The sequence below is a fragment of the Athene noctua genome, chromosome 2 (assembly GCF_965140245.1).
Source record: "Athene noctua chromosome 2, bAthNoc1.hap1.1, whole genome shotgun sequence".
Lineage (NCBI taxonomy): Eukaryota > Metazoa > Chordata > Aves > Strigiformes > Strigidae > Athene > Athene noctua.
The window spans coordinates 15,543,832-15,561,907 of record NC_134038.1 but is presented as its reverse complement, the minus strand read 5'-3'; the positions used below and the strand labels follow the sequence as shown (position 1 = coordinate 15,561,907).

General features: G+C 39.2%; 1 protein-coding gene across 1 annotated transcript; it reads right to left on the bottom strand.

The window, feature by feature from the left end:
- Window positions 1-224: 224 nt before the first annotated feature.
- Window positions 225-17,739, bottom strand: TNFRSF11B (TNF receptor superfamily member 11b). Its single transcript, XM_074898503.1, has 5 exons — window positions 17,502-17,739; window positions 7,781-8,150; window positions 3,954-4,148; window positions 3,425-3,649; window positions 225-2,276 (listed from the first exon to the last, which is right to left on the bottom strand). The coding sequence occupies exons 1-5, from the start codon at window positions 17,529-17,531 to the stop codon at window positions 1,888-1,890; spliced, it is 1,209 nt and encodes a 402-aa protein (XP_074754604.1). The 5' UTR covers window positions 17,532-17,739; the 3' UTR covers window positions 225-1,887.
- Window positions 17,740-18,076: the final 337 nt, after the last annotated feature.

Sequence of the window (18,076 nt, the reverse complement as noted above, 5' to 3'; positions counted from 1 at the left end):
TGATAACTACGAAACCTTCACACCTGGCACAGTCATGGAAACATCTGGACTCTATTTTGCAAATTTGAGACTCTGTTATTGTCTTTTAATTATATGTAAAAACAGTTTCTGTTATAAAAATATGTAAATTATTTCAAATGAATAAACACAAAACTAGGATTTTTTTGTGTATTCAACATCATTTCTCAGCTACATTGATGAATGAGATGCCCATATATAGCATGTGAAATATAAAAGCGAGTTTATTCCTTTTGATACAAAAAGTGGTGTGAGAATTCAGTGAAAAATGAAACCCCAGTATTTTAAAGCAATATGCCCCATTTGTACTCTCTGTAAGAACACTTCTGATGAGCATCTATTGTATCTACCAGGAATCTCTTATTCTTTGCTGAAAATCCTCTCATCTGTAATAGAGGAATATTTGTCATACAAGGCTAAATGCTGATGTCTTTCCCTTCCTTTACCCAAGGGAAAAGAATATGTTGAATACTCAAGCTCTGTTCGCATGGTTTAAACTTAAAAAATGCGTACAGTCTCTCTGCAGACATTGAAGACTTTGGCTTGCACTGTGAATGATCACCGGGTCTTAAAATTACGTGGGCTTTTGATAACAATGCCCATACACTCCCAGTTCCCTTTTTTTGCGGCCCATCTCTTCGCAGGTGCCTCATTCTGTAGCTGAGGGCAATGGCAAATGATTTTTTTTTTTTTTTATGTGACCTCTCCATGCTCCCTTCCTTTAAACATAGTGGCAATACGTGAGGCTTTCCAAGCCCATCAGGGCCATGCATCATCTTTCCTCCATAAAATTACAAGCTGTGGTTAGGGCAAAGGTTGCGAGCTCTCCAAGAATGACTCTGGGCCAAGAGTGATGTTGGGCCAAATGCGTCTATGGAGTTATTATCGGCTGCATTGCAACTGCTTGGGCCCTCTGAATTAGAACCCTCGATACTTTTTACATTCTTTCACACCTGTAAAGTGACTACGAAAATCCAGTGCTGGTCAATATTTACTTGGCTCACATATTAACTACTAGCCCAGACAAGGAGTAGCAGAGTAGCCAAGCCCAAGATAGAGGCATGAAATCCACACTGTCTGTCTTTGTTATTACTTCCTACTTCACAGCCAAAAGTAAAACACCAGTCAAAAAGTAAACTGAAAAATTTAATTATTTTATAAAATAAAGATTATGAAATTCTATATAAAAATCCAACTTCTTAAATATGGTACATTCACTTCCTCACAGAATATTTAAATATTCAGGTCACTTATGTTATATTTTCACCGTATTTGAGTTAAAATCATTGGATAAATTAAAACATCCCTACCAAAAGATACCACAACTTATACAAATAAAACTAAGTAATAATACTTTTTTAAATACAAAATGTAAAGAAATTAGTAACTCTCAGAGCATGCTACAAAATTTTGCCAGAAAAATATATGGGATCATTTTTGTTTAACTAGAAAATATACAGTGCGCTTTTCATTTCTCTTCCTAAAATTCAGTCTCATACAATTTCCATTTAACTTAATAAATATGTACAACAAAAACGTTTATTCCTCGAAGAATATAAATAGAAAATACTGTAGTAGAGCCTGGTCTGGCATTCTTTTCTCATCTAGTCACTATAGTGGGGCTTTTCAACTCTGAATGTGCAAAAATGCAGAATCAGGCTCTTAGTGTTATCAACAGGTTAATAGCTTTTACAAAAGTGATTTTATTTTAAAAAAACCCTCCAAAAACACTGCAAAAGACTTAGAGCTATTCCAGTCAGACATTTCTATAAATAGTAAGACATGATGTAGGGAAACAACGTTCCAGTTTAATTACTGCTGGCAGTAATTAGGGAAAAATAGTCAGTGGAGAATGAAAAATACCTTGAATTAGACACATCTTACTTTCACTGATTTAACTTGGTTCCCTATCATTTCTAAAAAGAGTTTCTGGTATAATCTATACATTGTAAATCTGTGAAGAAACTTAATCACCTTCTTCAGACTTTGAATGGTCCGTTTTGGAAAGTGGTATGTTTTCAAGTGCTTCAGTCCATACATTAAACCTTTAATGGTGTCCTGGTCGCCATTCTTTATCCTCCACAGATTGAGAAGCTTCAGAACTTGCTCTGTAGGTTGGCATAGTTTCATTGTGCGCTCAATATCTTCTTTTCCCACTTTCTTGCCTGGTAAGCTTGCCATCAGTGTGTTGAGATGTTCAAAGGTGAGGTTCGGGTGGCCAATATGCTTTAAGACACTATTTTCACAAAGATCGATATCTATAGAAAGAAAAAAGAAAAGAGAGGTAAATACAATGCATTACTTTATCATGGCCTGCAAAAAAAAAAAATCCAAAATTTCAAGGTGAATATTCCTTCCTAATTTTTTTTATGTTACTTTATTTCAAATAATTCAGCAATGCTTTTTATTCAGGTTCCAATAATGAAAAGCATTTAAGAATTTAATTAACTTTGCAAATAGAAACAGCTCCAAATTACAAACTTCATCGCAAGTATTTATTGCTATATGCTTGCTTCATTTATATTGTAAAATGTTTTGTGTAAGTGATAGGAGTCCTAATATTTGGTTCCAGGGAATGGAAATTTTGCTCTTCTTCAGAAATGTCTAGGCAAGCTTTGCTAAAATAGTCGTTTTGGATTTTGAAGTATTCTAGACACTTCAGAGTCTGACATAAGCATACATACTAAAAAGGAGAGGGAAGAAAAAACATTTCTGTAGCATTTTTCAAATCTATTCTGAGTGGACAAAAGTTCGTTCAAATATGATAGTTGTTGATGGTGGCTTACATGAAAAGAGGTGGCCTGACTCTCATAAAAACCTTGGTGTTAACCTTGCAGGACTATTTCACCGTTGACACCTGCCTTGGCAGATTCAGCACAAACCGAGGGGTGAATGGGCATGACAAATAGGTACGGGAAGGGAAAATGAAGGGAAAGCCTGTGTATTCCTCACTCCTGTGCATCCTCATTCCGGGAATAGATGTCCTAGTCCAAGCTGTCAACCTCCACTTTATAGAAAACAAATTGCACTCTCAGTTGCAGGCATCCAGCTCCCTCTAACCTCAACAGCCACTGCTCAGATGTAACAGCGGGAAACATTTTTGCCACTTGATCACAATTCTTCATACAATGTGCAGTCTCAAAAGGGGATCTTGGCTGTGACACCACACACACTCCCAAAGGGGCTACAATCCTGGGAAGAATTCAGTCCTCAACTGATCAGGAGAAGCTGAATTCTCTTCCTGCTTCCCTTCAATTTCACTGTGCTTACTGCATCGATAAATCACAGTCAAGCCCTGCTCTTCCTCAGAGCATAACACATCACCAGGAGGTATTTGATCCTAAACAATTTTTAAAATGAAGGTTAGAAGGTTGCTTTTAATATACATGTTATCAAAATAAGGTACCTTGAATAATCTTCTTGACCATATCCTGTTCTTTGTTTTGCTGTTTCCATAATTTCAAAAGCTGGAAGGTCTGCTCTTGAGAACTGTGCCTTTGTTTAATCCTTTCGATATTTTCTGTGCTAACCTTTGTCCCAGGCAAACTGTCTGCTAGTATGTTCAGCCAGTTAGGTGTGAGCTGAGTAGGAACAGCAAACCTGAACAAAGCCTCCTCACAGAGGGTTACATCTGAAATGAGAAAGAGAAGAAGAATATGTCAATTGCTCTGATCTGTTACCCTGCTTGTCTGAGGAAAAAAAAAAAAAAAGCAAGGATGATAAGAAAAAAATGTTTAAAAAGCAAACTAAGAAGTGGTCTTTACAGTGCTTGTAGGTCTATCCTACAAATTACTGTGGCCATCACCACAGTGCCATCACCGTATCAGGCAAATGGCTAACAAGCTAGATACTTTTATCATAAATGCTGACACATTAATTTAAACTATAATTAAAGGTATGTTTTTCAGAAAACTCTTCCTTAATGTGATACATACCTATTCCACATTTTTGAGGTGTTGTATCTGTATTTTCCTGACAGACATTGTCACGAACTGCATTTCCCTTCAATGCTATTTTGAAACCCAGTGCACTACAGTTTGTGTGCTTCAGACAGGCTGCTTTGGATGATGTTTCATTTGAGAAAAATCCTTCTGGACATCTCTTACATACAGCATCACTCTCAGGGGTACCTGTGGAGACAGGAAGACAACGCATCCAATTACATATAACCTCAACTGTGAAAAATGATACAAGAATACAAAAATAAAATATTCCTTTCCAAATTGTCATGCTTCCTCTTTTCACATTTCTGATCTATGAAGAAATCAATTTTGGAAAAAAAACAAAACAAAACAAAACAAAACCACTTATTCACTTATTTTTAAAACCAAAAAAGATTCTTTAAGAGAATCATGTTCCTGCTGGAGTAACAGAATAAATAATGCTCTTACATACACATGTTATTAACTTTAAAATCAGTAATTACTGATTAAATCAGTAATTTAGTAAAGTAATGTCTTTAAATCGGTAATTACTTGAGTCTACTATTCAGATATTACATGATGCCTGACCTTCATCTTTCAACTGTACACATATTCTGTAAAATAATTAAATGGCACAAGAAACTGCTCTAAACTGTAGTATTTGCCCAGAACCTTACTCAAATTGGTTACTTCAGTTCTAGCTAAAAATATAACCCAACTAAATATCAACCAAAGACCCCCCTGAAATACTTTCCCTGCTCAAATATTAAATTATACAGGAAAAACAAGTTTCAATAACATTTTAAAACTTTTTTCTCAGCTTGAATATTATTAAAAGCAAACGAAGTAGATTGTCCAATATAGCAAAAATATTTAATACACATACATATGTTTTGCTTGGTGTTTTATAAAGCGTAGTTTTATTTCAGAATCAAATATATGATACAACAACAGAATGACAGTATATAGTTCTATCACATTGAAAAAAAGGAATAAAATTAATGCATGAAATCTGAAACAATGCAGCCTAACCACCAGTGGCAGGAAAATAACAGCACCAACAACTGACTCTTAATTCATCTTTTGTCAGCCAGCATTTAAGCAAGTGCTTGGAGTCTAATATTAAACGTTGCATTATTGAACATGAATTTAAGCACATGCTTAAAATTTTTTTGAAATAACTGGAAACTATATTTGATTAAGAAAATGCCTCCATCTAGTGTATTGTGGAAGTATTTACATGTGGATGTTTATTTTAATGCTAGCTTTTAAGTAAAATTTACTTTGGGCATCTCCTTAGAGAAAGAGAGTATGAATCTCAAGTTTTCAACCACCTGCAAAATAAAGAATACTTGCACACACCTGAACTAGCACTTCTTTCATCAGAGAAGTGAAAAGAAAAAGAGTTTTCAGCTGTTATGCATCTGAAAAAAGCAGAGACCCTGTATACTGCCAAACCCACCAAAATCCTCTGCTTTCTCAGCTAGCACCCAACCAACAGGAACAGCATCTGCCCTTGTATTTTTTGCACAATGTGCATTGCCTGTGTCTGTGGGCTGTACAAAACTCCAGCCAACACCCACACCTGAGCAGGCAGCAATTAGCTTTTCTGAGATATCTGAATTTTTAGCAGCTTTTCCTGCTACAGACACACTGCTGTTGTGTTCTGGCAGCCAGGAAGGGGAAGAAAGGAGAGTCCCTGCAAACGGTGTGTCGTTGTGCTCAGAGCTTCCTGTATAACCTTTGTGGCACAAGAGGGAAATAAACTGGGTAATCCATCTGCGTTCTCAGGGTTGCGCATAAAGTCACCTCCCAGCTTTACCAGCTGCTTCTTCGTTGCTTATCTGGCCGCTCTTGTTCAGGGCACAAACTGCCGCAGCCTGGCCACCTTTTCTGCCGCTCCCTCCAATTTGTCTGGAATCCCCCATTCTCCCCAGGGAAACAGCAGCCGCCGCCGGGGTGACAGTGGTGCTTTGTAGCTGCGCTGCTTCCCCAGCGCGTTGCTGCTCAAACTCTGCCACGTACAGGGCCGACCGCGACAGAAAGGAACAAAACCTTAATGTGCCCTCACAAAAGGGGACTACTGAAGGAAAGTGATCTGCCCCACGTAATCATGAGCGGCTGGTAGTGGGGAAACAGATTTCTAACGCTTCAAGCTTTGAATGAGACACTGGACCACACCATCTCCCTGTGTGGCAGCTGAAGCATGTTTTTCTACACTTAGGTTTTACTTCACCTGAATTTGCATAGTTACAAAGTTCAAGGCTATCATATGGCAGAAAGCAGGAACACAGTGTGGTCCATGCTTATTAAATTCTTAGTCAATGCCTCACCTCAAAAACTGACTATTGACACAGGGGGATGCAATTATTTTTACAATGTTTTCATTCCTTGTTTGAGGTCTGCTTGGGTTTAGCTGGTTCATTCTGATGGTCTTTTGGAAACCAACTTTCCAATAAATTACACAATTCAACAATTTATCCTCTTCCAAAGTTTGTTTCGTTTTGAACTGAGGGATTCAAATTTGTCACGGTTTCACTGTGCTCACAGGGATGCGGCAGGCTGGTTACTCAGACAATTTATGTTTCTTTGTTCATCTCCCAGATGGTCTTTTTGAGAACTTTGTTTCTGGTCCCTTTTGACTTGCTGCTGAGGTATGTGGAAGCTCATTAAACCCAAGCCCCTGGGTATAATGATTTAGGTTAATGAAGGTTTATAATATGGAAATGTGGTAGCTGCCAGTGGAAATGCTTAAGAGTGGCAAGAGCATCCGGTTAATGCTTAGTTAACCAATTACTCAAGGACTAGTGAGCAGCTACAGCAGCAACATTACTCCTTACATCAAAGTCGTTCTCCAACGAGATGTTCATAACCCAAGACAGGACTCCCAACCTGTCGTTCAACATAGCTGTAAAATGTACAGGCAAGCCCTAGTGTTTATCACTGTGTATACGTTAATTCCTAAGGAAATATTTCTGTAGTCTGGAGATTGGTTGCCTACAGGTTCATGTCTGAGATGCTTTGATTTTCTGCATTCCCTTCCTCACTGCTCTTCTCTGGCCAGTTATCAATCTCCAGTACAATGACAATTTACAATTCTTTCAGTCTGTATTCAGTACTGGAGCTAAACAGGGCCACAATATTTGCCAAATGATAAATGATGTATTTTGTTTTGAGAGAAGAAGTTATTACTGGTTTAACAATTTATGTTGTCTTAAATGAAGAATACACTCCACTGAAAAGTGTCGCTTTGCTCTGTATCCCCACCAGACATACAGCACAATGCCAGCCTTCTTGACAAAGAAATGGTTGTTTGTTTGATAATAGCAAGTTTCCCTAAGAGTTCCACTTAGGATGCTGATAATTAATTATTACCACATATTGCTGTGATGCGAGAGCTATATTAATATTGTTATAATTATACACTTGGTGTCAAATTTGTAGTGCTCCTGGTGTTTGTCAAGATATACAGTTGCTTGAAACAGCAGATTTCAAAATGAAAAACATTATTATTTATCACACACACAAATACTACATTCCAGATAATGTTCCTTTAAAAGAGGCAATCCATCATGTTTCTCATTAGAGTGCAATTTGCTACATTTGCTACTGCCATTAAGATACATATTACAGTAGAAGCAGGGTATTCCACTGAGAAATGTTCCTTTTTGGCTACAGTCCAAATGATGCAGACTAGGAACAGGTTCAATTGGCTTTACAATTTACTGTCCTGTAATTTCATCTGGACAAGCCTCTTTCCTAATCTTGTAACTGCCATGAGTTGTCGACGTGCAGCAGAGCTCTAATTAAGTCTGTGTGTATTGACAAGCGGTACATACCTGGCTGTGCAACGCCGAATCCGGGAGGACACTCTGTGTGCTTTAAACAAAACTCGAGCTCCAGGTACCTGCCTTCAGTGCACTCGCAGACGCGGTTCTGCGTGCTGGTGCACTCCTGCTTGACGTACTGCAGCTCTTTGCAAACAGCACTGCAGTACTGGCATTCGTCGTTGCTGTTCCACTCTTCGGCGTAGTACTCATCTGGACACGGGGCACACTGCGTCGGGCTGGTGGCTGTACAGTGTTGCTTTACATAGCTCCCAGGAGGGCACTGGTCACACAGCAGCTGACGAGATGTCCCTGGGTCATAATGGGGGTACCTGGGGGGAGAGTCATCCTGGATGGTCCACTTAACAGAAATGTCCAAGAGCTGGCAACAGGAAAATAAAACATCGCTCACTTTAGTCCTGGGGAGCACCGAGGTCATGAAGAAACCTACATTTTAATGAGTTTATGATCTAATCATGTCACTATCTTAAAAGAATGTTTGTGTTAGAAATTTTTAAAATATTAGACAGCTTCTGGACTCTCCCATGTCCATCTTAGAATGCGAATTTAGGTCTTATGCAGCAAATCTTCCCAATGTAAGTACTTCCTTGTTCTTCCAGAGATGTAGATCCTATTCTTCTCCCATTTACACCCTTTTACTATCACTGAGCAATGACCTTTTACTGCCTGAGACCAGAGAACCTGGCCTATTAGTTTCATTGGCAATACATTCAATGCACAGCAAGGTGGGGATTATGCACTCCTTTTTTCTCAAGTACAAAGTACTTCAGATGCAAAAGAAATGGTATCTAAGCATACAAATCTGACCAGCATACTGCACCATTACCACAGATACCAATAAAAATGATTCCTTACAATATTTCCTTGTATCAGCAATGAACGGCACAGGTTACTTTTGAATGCCTTCCATTTAATCTTGTACTGAAATGCAGCAGCTCTGGGGATAAAACGTGGCAGCTACCTCAAGTATGAAGATGCAGCTTCAGACAGAGGTGAAGAATGCTGAAGTTTATGAAGGGTACATTAGGACTTAATTGCAGGAGCTGGAAGAGGCCAGGCTAATGCTTTCACTTCCTATGTAAAACCACAAGCTTATGGCTGTCATGAGGACCTGGTTAAGTACAGGCACACATCATGACCGCCACAGTCCACCTGCTCCCTGCAACAGTCTGCTTTGCTGGTATGATTTGGGATCTAGCAATCCCAGACAACCCTGCCCTTCTGCAGAGACAACCTCCATATCATGTCATTTTGGTCTTGTAACTGAAAATTTGGTTCTGTGATTCCACCTGCCTATCAAAAAAAACCCCCTCTCAGGTTTACCCCCTATGTACCATCTCAAGCTGCACAGGGTCCCCACCGAGAACCCAGCTCTGTCCCAGTGCTGAGTGATCGACATGCCACTTGTCTTCTAAAACTTGTACATTTTATAAAGATGAAGTAAACTGGCTCTGAATGAAGATTTTTTTTCTATGTATCCATTCAAATTATAGATCAAACTGACTTGTCTTTGTTGCTTTTTTAATCCCAGTCAGCTAACACAGAGTTGACAATTCAATTTCAGGAATGTATTTTCCTCTTTTCCAGTGTAGATGTCCCCAAAGTGTAAGTGGAATTAACTCTTTTTATTTATTCAGACTCTGTATTTCCTAAATATAGGAAATTTCATTTAAGGGCCTCACTTCTGCCACAGCATGGCACTTCTTAAGTGATAGTCTTATTAAGGTTGGAAAGGCCTATTTAATCGTTCATCTGCATTAACACAAGTCACAGCGCTTGCACCAAGTAATATTAGGTATCTAAATTAGGAACACTTACTGCTAAGTGCATTCTCCTGTTGTCAGTCTACAAATCCACTTTTTATACAGCTATGCTTAGACAGGCTGAATAATAAAATGCAGATAGTATGGATATTCCCACAGCCTATTCTAATTACCCTCAACTAAGCCCTGTAACTTGTCCAATCTGTGATTCTACAGATGGAGATCCCACTTTTTCTTGTGGTCTCAATGCACAATCTCTTCCATTGTGAGCAACTCCTTATTAGTCATTGAAGTTTGATGTACTGCTCCATTTTTCTTAAATGACTGGATCTGCTTCATGAAATCTATTTAACAAGAGGGTGCAGCACATTTTTTAATAGTGAATGGATTTCCATTGATGAAAACTGTACCCACCCTTGGTAAATCTACAGCTATTACTCTAGTAATAAGGAAGTCTTGGTAATCCCATTAATTGTTGATGTGAACAGTCAGGTTTTCTTCTATGTCTTTTATTCAGTAACAGATAATACAGCACCCCAGACTCCGAGACTTGCATGGACACACGCATTCCCTTTGCAGAACATAACAGACTGCAACATGTGGCACAGATGTGACAAAGACAAGCATCAACCCACACTGCATGCAGATGTGGGTTCCATTGTCTGTGGAAACCCAAGACAAAACCCAATGCAGATGAAAATCTGACACTGTGAAAATGATTAGGGACAGCAACCAGACATGCAGGCAGCATATCTTCATGCAGAAACACCAGTTTTCCTGCTCTGCAATGCACAGCTAACAAGTCCCAAGTTGTCACTGCAGCAAAATCTGCTCCTCTGGGGTGTGTCTATGCTCTTGGTGACATGTTTTCAGGTGCAGAATGGTTAGGTGGATCATTTCATGACTGTTCAACTCGCCTCTGCAACATTCAGGAGCAAGAACAACAAGATTTTCTCTGTTTTCTTTACTCAACCATTTACACTGGAAATCATATGTGAGGCAAGTGAGAAGTATTGCTTCAACCCAGGCAATGATGATTGATGACTAAGGGGATCATTCAGGATGATTCAGGATTAAAAATTATTCAAATTCAATAATCAGGGTATGAAAAGTTTGTAGGGAAAAATGGAGACAGTTGCTTCCTGAAGAACCTTGTCAACCTATGTGAAGCAAGCCATTAAAACTGAAAGCAATTCAACATAATTTGAGAGGAAGCAATTTTAAAAATTGAGAAAAAAAATACTTGAACAATACATGTGTGAGACCATGCGAAGTTTTGCCTTTGGAAGTACCAATAGCTATAAACTATTAATGGAAATCAGAATACTATTAATCTAAATGAGCCTAACCAATAAGCATAGTAATAGGATTAATAAATCAGCATCACTAAAAAGATGATCATTCTTTGCATTCGGTTTTTTCTTTGTGCTTTTAAACCATAAGTACATCACACCTGATCTCCCTTCTTTCCCAGAAACACACATGCAGCTGCAACAATCCATGGATCAGTGGCTGAGCCATGCGTATGCAGGAGCCAACTGTTTTGTTTAGTAAACAATTGTGACAAAAGATTCTTCAGTCAAACTAAAGCTATAAATGCAATCAATATCTCAATATTTTATACATTATTTCCAACATAGAGCTAGATCACCATTCCTATTACTGTTTGACTACTATGATCCTATTAGTACAGTGAGCATTGCCACATTGCAAACAGTTGAATTCAAAATGTTACTTGACATAGAAATGGAGGAAAATAATAAAGGGCCATTAGGCATAAACATCACCTTTTGATCAGGAAATCCCAAACCACAAATTGCTTGAGTCTGGAGGAGTGTTTTGGAAAAATATCACTATTTTTCTACCTTTTTCTTCCATCTCCTCTATGCACTAATTATCAACCCCTGCCACAGACAGCATATGGGGCTTTTAAGGGCATTTCTTCTGGACTATTTTTTTCTTAGACACAGTACAGCCATTAATATGCTGTTAAGTATATTTCTAGACTCCAATCCCCAATACCACCCTTCTTCGTAAGACTACTGTAGGTCCCTTAATAATACTTAAGAGAATAAATTTGCAAGATTGTCTTCTATGCAGACTGAAAACATCTAGCACATGTGAGTATTCTGAGTATTAATATGCAACTTGAAAACCAGAAGTTATCCTTGAACCGATGTCAAGTGCCAAAATAAAAGCAATCTATTTTTCAGAAGTTTTGTAAAAATGCAGGAAGAATGATGGAAGGTAATTAAGTGTATTTTTTACTAGTTTTACCACAGCAACTTGACACAAATGGAATGAAAAGACCCTTCTTGTCCCCCAGCTGACAGAATAAGCTGGAGGGAAACATCACTGAACTGTCCTTTCTCCTGGCCTAAAACACACTGAATTTGTCCTCACATTAGCAAGTTGGATCACCTGTTACAGCTGATATGTAGAGCAAAACAGATGGTGGTGAGCACCTGATATCCATATTATGCATGATTCAGAGAGAGTATTTTGGACTAACTTCAGTCTGCTCTCATGGACTGAGCATGCATTAGTGGTTACAGTGCATCTGGTGTGTCTCTGGAGTCCATCTCTGTATTTACTTTCATCAATCCAGTTTACGTTTGTAAATCCACTTTGTGCACTCCAAGTCTGCTCTGATGTGCAAACTATAACACAGTAAATAAGAATAATCAGGAGAGGCCCTTCAAAAGCATGTTCCCGAAAAAAATTAAAATGGTAATTAAATGCATTTTATGTCATTCCTGACATTTCTCCACCTAAACTCTGCTATGACCAACCTGGTAGCTGATTCTCAGCCACATAAAACTTCTGATTGACCTGAATGCCCACACCTAAAGGTGAGTTATTATGAAACACCTGAATCTCTGATGTAAAAGATAACAATATTTGAGAACATGAAAATGCCATTACTAGTTCCGAACACTGGTCTTCCCAAAAGCTTCACAGAAAGCAGGATTTCTCCTATAATCATCATGCCGGCACTGGCCTGTTCTGCTCTTGCTGGAGAAGAAGGCATGTTCTAGTTTGAAAGGAGGAAGAAACTAGGAGTCTGGCTTCCATTTACTGGAATCAGAACTAGGGGCAATAGTATGTTCACCCTTTAACCCTTAAGAAACCAAAGTTGGAGTCTATCAGTGCTACACTTGGCCAAAGTCATGGATTTGTCATAAAGGAGATTGCATAAAACTCTGTTCATCCTTGTTTAGGAAAGGTTAATTCAGCCCAGAAGAGGTACAGAGAAAGTTTAGAAGGAAATGGAGAGCTTCATCCTGAAGAGGATCTTAACTTGTTCAATAGCTTGGCAAGTCAAAACAGTGCCTATAGATTTAATAGAGATAGACAGTGAACACAGAGAGAGAACTTTCTCCATTAAAGGATAATGCTGGCAAATGAAAAGGGGATTCTCTCATCAGAGGAAGTTTGGGAACAGCCTTTTACTGAGAAGCAGGTGCAAGAAGCCCCAGTAGTTTAAATATAGCCTTCATGCATTTCTGAAAGCAAAGACGTCATTTGGTTTCCTGGAAGAGCTGGGGAACAGACTGAAAAGATCTAGGCAGTTTCTTTCAGTTTTAAACCCTAAGCAAATCGTTTATATCCCAACACCAATGGAAGCCAATGATAATCGGTATCATGCTCATCTCAACAAATTAACTCTTAGTGCGATTCAGAGCGCACTCAACTGCAGTTTTTCCTAGGAATACTGAAATGCAAGGCCCAGTTTAAAAAAGAAAAACAAAGGTTGGGGGTATTTGTTCTATGAGTATGAAATGCTATCAAACAAAATAATTACAACACAACAAAACCAAAACAAAATCTAGCATCATTAACTACATTTATCCATCTATTGGGTGAAATTCAATTCTAGTGTCATGGGCTCAGTTCTGAAAGAACTGAAAAACTCGATCCTCATCCATCTCCCCGGGCAACTCTCAGAATGGCTGTCTCTGTGTGAGGAATTGGGATGAACTGTAAATACTGAAATACAAGTCTAGTGTATGTCAGTGTCATGCAAGTAAATACTGAGAACTTACTCAGAATTAGTTACCCAAAGTTAAAAAACAATTCTTTGATTGTGTCACTTAAAACATTAGGCCTGAAGCTGTATTTTTCCAAATGCTAGCACAAAAGGCCTGTGCAGTCCATTTATTTCAGCACTTAGAAAATGCTTTTGAAAGAGAAGTAATGTGATTGTAAAATTTCATTTCAGATCTTGGACATGAAAAAAGTACACGCCCTTTTCTTTCATCTTTAAATGTAAGGCAGAGAGCCACTTGCTTTTTCTTGTTGAATTAAAATGAACTGGAAGACAAAGCACATAAAGCAAAAATCCTTCAAGCATCCCCTTAAATCACTGCTTTGTGAGAGAAAAGTGGCTTTTCAGCATATGAAAATATTATTATATAGCTTGGCTTTGTGGTTTTGGGTTGTAGACCAAAGGAGAATGTTTAATTTGCTGAGACAGATAAATCTGTTTCTGTTTCGCATTCCACAACTATTCCGAAGCATATTTTCCTGCGTGATAAATAATCATTCAAGGCATCTGACATATTGCTCCTAGTGTTTGCATTGGGTTCAAAGCAAAACCTCACAACTCTCCTACTTTGCTTTCTACACAAAGTATTTGGACAAAGCTAAGGCAGGAGGCCTTCACTTACCCTCAGCCCTTAGGCAGAATGCCTCACTGAAATCATGCACAGGCCTAGAGAAATCTCGCTGACAAAACACAGCACTGAGCAATATTAACGAGGTCCTCCTAATCAATAACTTGTCAAATCAACACCGTATCTCTAGATCCTGTACCTGACAGTGTCATGCTGGATCAGATCTATGGCCTTCTATTGCAAATAACTGTTGTAAAATATTTGTCATCTAGGGAGAAATGGCTCCCATCCATCTGGGAGATACTCAACTCTCATCCTCCTCTCTTCGTTGAAACCACTTAATTTAACCACTTTGGGCCAACAGCTATGCAGCGCTGCTTACCCTGTGAGTCGCTGCAGGCTCACTTAGAGCAGAGCCCAGACAATGCACCTTTTGGCTGACCGCAGCTTAGCATTAGGTACACAGTGAAAGCTAAAATGGAGTATTCTTCACTGGTTTTGAGACTAGCTTATAAAGCTGTTCCACCACTCCGCCAACTGCTTCAATGCAATCCACTCACTTTGGACATAAAGGGACTCACTTTTGTATGGAAGATGCTTTATAAAGTGGAGGGTGCTCTTTTTCATAAGGAATATAATTAGGGACTCTCCTGAGCCACCTGTATTTGCAAATGCAGCTATCAAACATTTTTTTCAGTCCTCTGTCAGTAAAGCAGTATGTCAACAATTCAAATCTCATAGAGGCTTTGTGAGGTTCCATTAGTTATCATTCACAAAGCAATGTAGGGGTCTAAACTATTGTTTCATTTTCAGTGGTAGGAAAATGACATTTGGCTGATGAGAAGTTTTAAATCTTATCAGAGAAGTGCTAAATTGAAAGTCTTTGCTCATATGAGTTATATTTGTCTTGAAGCTTGTGTAGGGAGAAAGCAGGAAAGACTAACCAGCTAATCACCAAGATGTCCCTTACCCATAACTCATATTTTGGAACATTATTCACCAGCAAGATTTAGAGCTAATCCAAACCTGGGATGTTACCACCATGACTACAGTATGCCTTTGCACTTAACAGAATTACTAACAACTGACCACATAGCTAGAGAAAAAGTATGTCCAATATTATGTGCGAACAGGTGTTTTTCTCCAGGAAGACTGTCAAGAGTAGTAAAACTAACACGGAAGTTAAATACAGAAGGAACAAAATTCTGTGAGATTTGAACAGTGGGTGATATTTAAATTGTGACAATATCTTTTCAAATTCTCCTGGTAACCTTGGTGTTTTATTTTTAACCAACACACATGCAGACAGACAGAAAGAAAGTCAGACAGAAAGATAACTCCTACCCTCGCGGGCTGCAAAGCCACTGCTGCCTACACACAGCAAACCCAACAGGCAGGCCAGAAAAAGCATGTCACATGTGCCCAGAGATCCAAAATAGAGAAAGGTCAAGTTTAAGGGTCAAGATAGTTACGTGACAAGTAACGAGATCCAGCTCTGGGGAATTTCTTTCAATTCATTCTGATTTCATAATGCTTGTCTGTTTGTAAGCAGTTTTAGTGTTCCAACAAACAACACGTACATGCATGCACCACCACAGCAGGTCCCCTTTCTGAAACCTTAGCGAAGAGGCCAAGGCAGAAAGTACATCATGTCCAAAGAGTCTTTTTTAGCTATGGTGTCTCCAAACTAGGTTTAAAGTATGTGAGCCAAACATACACAACTTTGAGCTGCTGTTGTGCCTCCTACAAGTGTTCGTTAAAACAGGTACTAGAACTACTTTTCTGAGCTCTAGCACATCTAACAGTACTTAAACTTCACTGATAGTACTTAAACTTCACAATAACTTTTGAATAATAAAAAAAAAATAATTATCAGGCTCTCTGGTATGTACTCCTGCCACTGATGTATTTCAGCTCTGAAACTCATCTGCCAGATGATTATGCTGAACTTCACCAAATGCTATTACTTTATGGGAGAACATGAACAGGCACATTATATTTAATCAAAATCAAAATACTGATGTGATTATTTTATGACAGCCACAGATAAGAAGCCAAGCTGATTACAGGCTACTGCTGAAATTCCCAGATTAACTTCCCGTGCTTTCCTATAGACAAAGAAGGCACGACATCATAAATGAGATGAAAACGTTGTCCTGCATTTCAGTTTGCTGACCACAAGCCTGACAATTTTTGCTTCCCTTGCACCATTAATTACTTTGGGTTTGTTTCTCAAAAAGCTCTTTCAGAAAGTTGTACAGAAAGTAATAAACATGCATTAGTCATCGGATTCTGGAAATCTCATTGCATTTATAAAGAGCTTTCAAAATAAATGGATCTCAGTTCTAACCCTCTGTCACAACATTAATGCCACTGTACTCACCAAAACAACTCAGGAGCAAGTTATTGTGCAGGCATGCATAACAGCCTGCTCTGAATATTATTTTTAATGTTTTTCTTCTAATGTTTTCTCATCCGGAAGATGAATAGCCTCCAAATAGATGTTACACAGTATCTGTCTGTCCTCAGGTTTTAATTAATCTGACATCATAAACAATTCCATACCGCTAAATGGATTAAATGACATTCTGAAAGATTTACTGCACTGTTAACATCTCTAAATTTGCATCTGGAAGTATCTTGCTAAATCACCAAGTAAACAAAAACTTATTAAAGCAGGGGCTTATACCAGATTTAATAACACAACTTTTTCTGTAATACTACTGACACAGCTACTAATTCATTACTTTCTTGCACATTAAATTGAATTTTCTAAGCACCACATGTGCTTTTTTTTTTTTTTTTTTCTGGAGTTCACAGTGGTTTTCCCGGGTAAGAAAGCCAGCCCAGTATCCGAGATACTGACCAGTGCCACTGCAGCAAAGATTAGAGACAGGCAGCTTTTGTAAATCAAAACCAAACACCCCAGCCTACAGTTTCTAAATTCATTACTAGATACAGTGTTTTGTGCAGCCCAGTATGATGAAGCCTTACAGAAGGGGAAAATAGTAAAAAATGCAAAAGAAAAGCAAATCATGCCACTACCTTAAGAACAGGATGACAATCCCTGCTGCCTCTCTCGAGCTGGATGTGTCCATCGCACTCCAAACCTCATCAAGGAAAGGTCGGTGTGATGAAACGAAAAGGGTTTACCAAGAAAATGGAGAGAAGGCAAAAAAAAAAACACAAACAAACCCAAAACAAAAACCCAAAGAAAAAAACAAACAAACAAACAAAAAACCCAGAAGAGAAGAGAAGCTCTATGTCTTTACAGCCTGATCTCTGAAGCTGTAATGCATCTTAAAGCCTATCTACCTCTCTGAAGGGACTTACCACAAGTGTGCAGCACAGGAACTTGTTCATTGTGGTCGGTGGAAGAAACCTCAGCGAGCTGGGAAATCAGGCAGAGAGTCAGCTCCGGCTCCAGTCTCCTAGCAGCCTGCTTACATCCCCCAACATTAAAGACACGATATATATATAGTCCCGGTGTAACAGGAAGCTTTGGCTCAGCTTTGATCATTCATGCCCTACCATGACCAAACTTTTCTCTCTTGCGCGCTCTCTCTTCCCCCCCCCCCCCCTTTTTTTTTTCCCTTTTTTCAAGGAACCTGTAAAACTTGATGACTTAATGGAACCCTTTGAATGCTGTAACCACAGACTGGAAAATGCAGGAGGGAGTGTCAGGGGCTGGCCAGGGGAGGGTTTAATTGGGCTCCGGCTGGCTGGCTGGCTGTGTCCCCCTTCTCTCCCCTGAGCAGCCGGGTCGGAGGGGAAAACCGCGCACCGGGGACGACAGCGGCTCCCTAGGCGTCCCCAGCTCACGGGGGACGACACGGTTAAAACTCACTGCTGGAGGCTGAGCCCCGGGGCCCTGCGCAGCGCGGCCGCCCGGCCGGCCGCAGGGCCCT

Excerpts from the sequence above, each read along its gene's own strand:
- TNFRSF11B (XM_074898503.1), bottom strand. The coding sequence starts at position 17,531 with ATGAACAAGTTCCTGTGCTGCACACTTGTG. Across the intron at positions 4,149-7,780 it reads ATTCGGCGTTGCACAGCCAG|GTACCCCTGAGAGTGATGCT; the intron begins GTATGTACCGCT and ends CTGTCTCCACAG. Across the intron at positions 2,277-3,424 it reads GGTCAAGAAGATTATTCAAG|ATATCGATCTTTGTGAAAAT; the intron begins GTACCTTATTTT and ends TTCTTTCTATAG.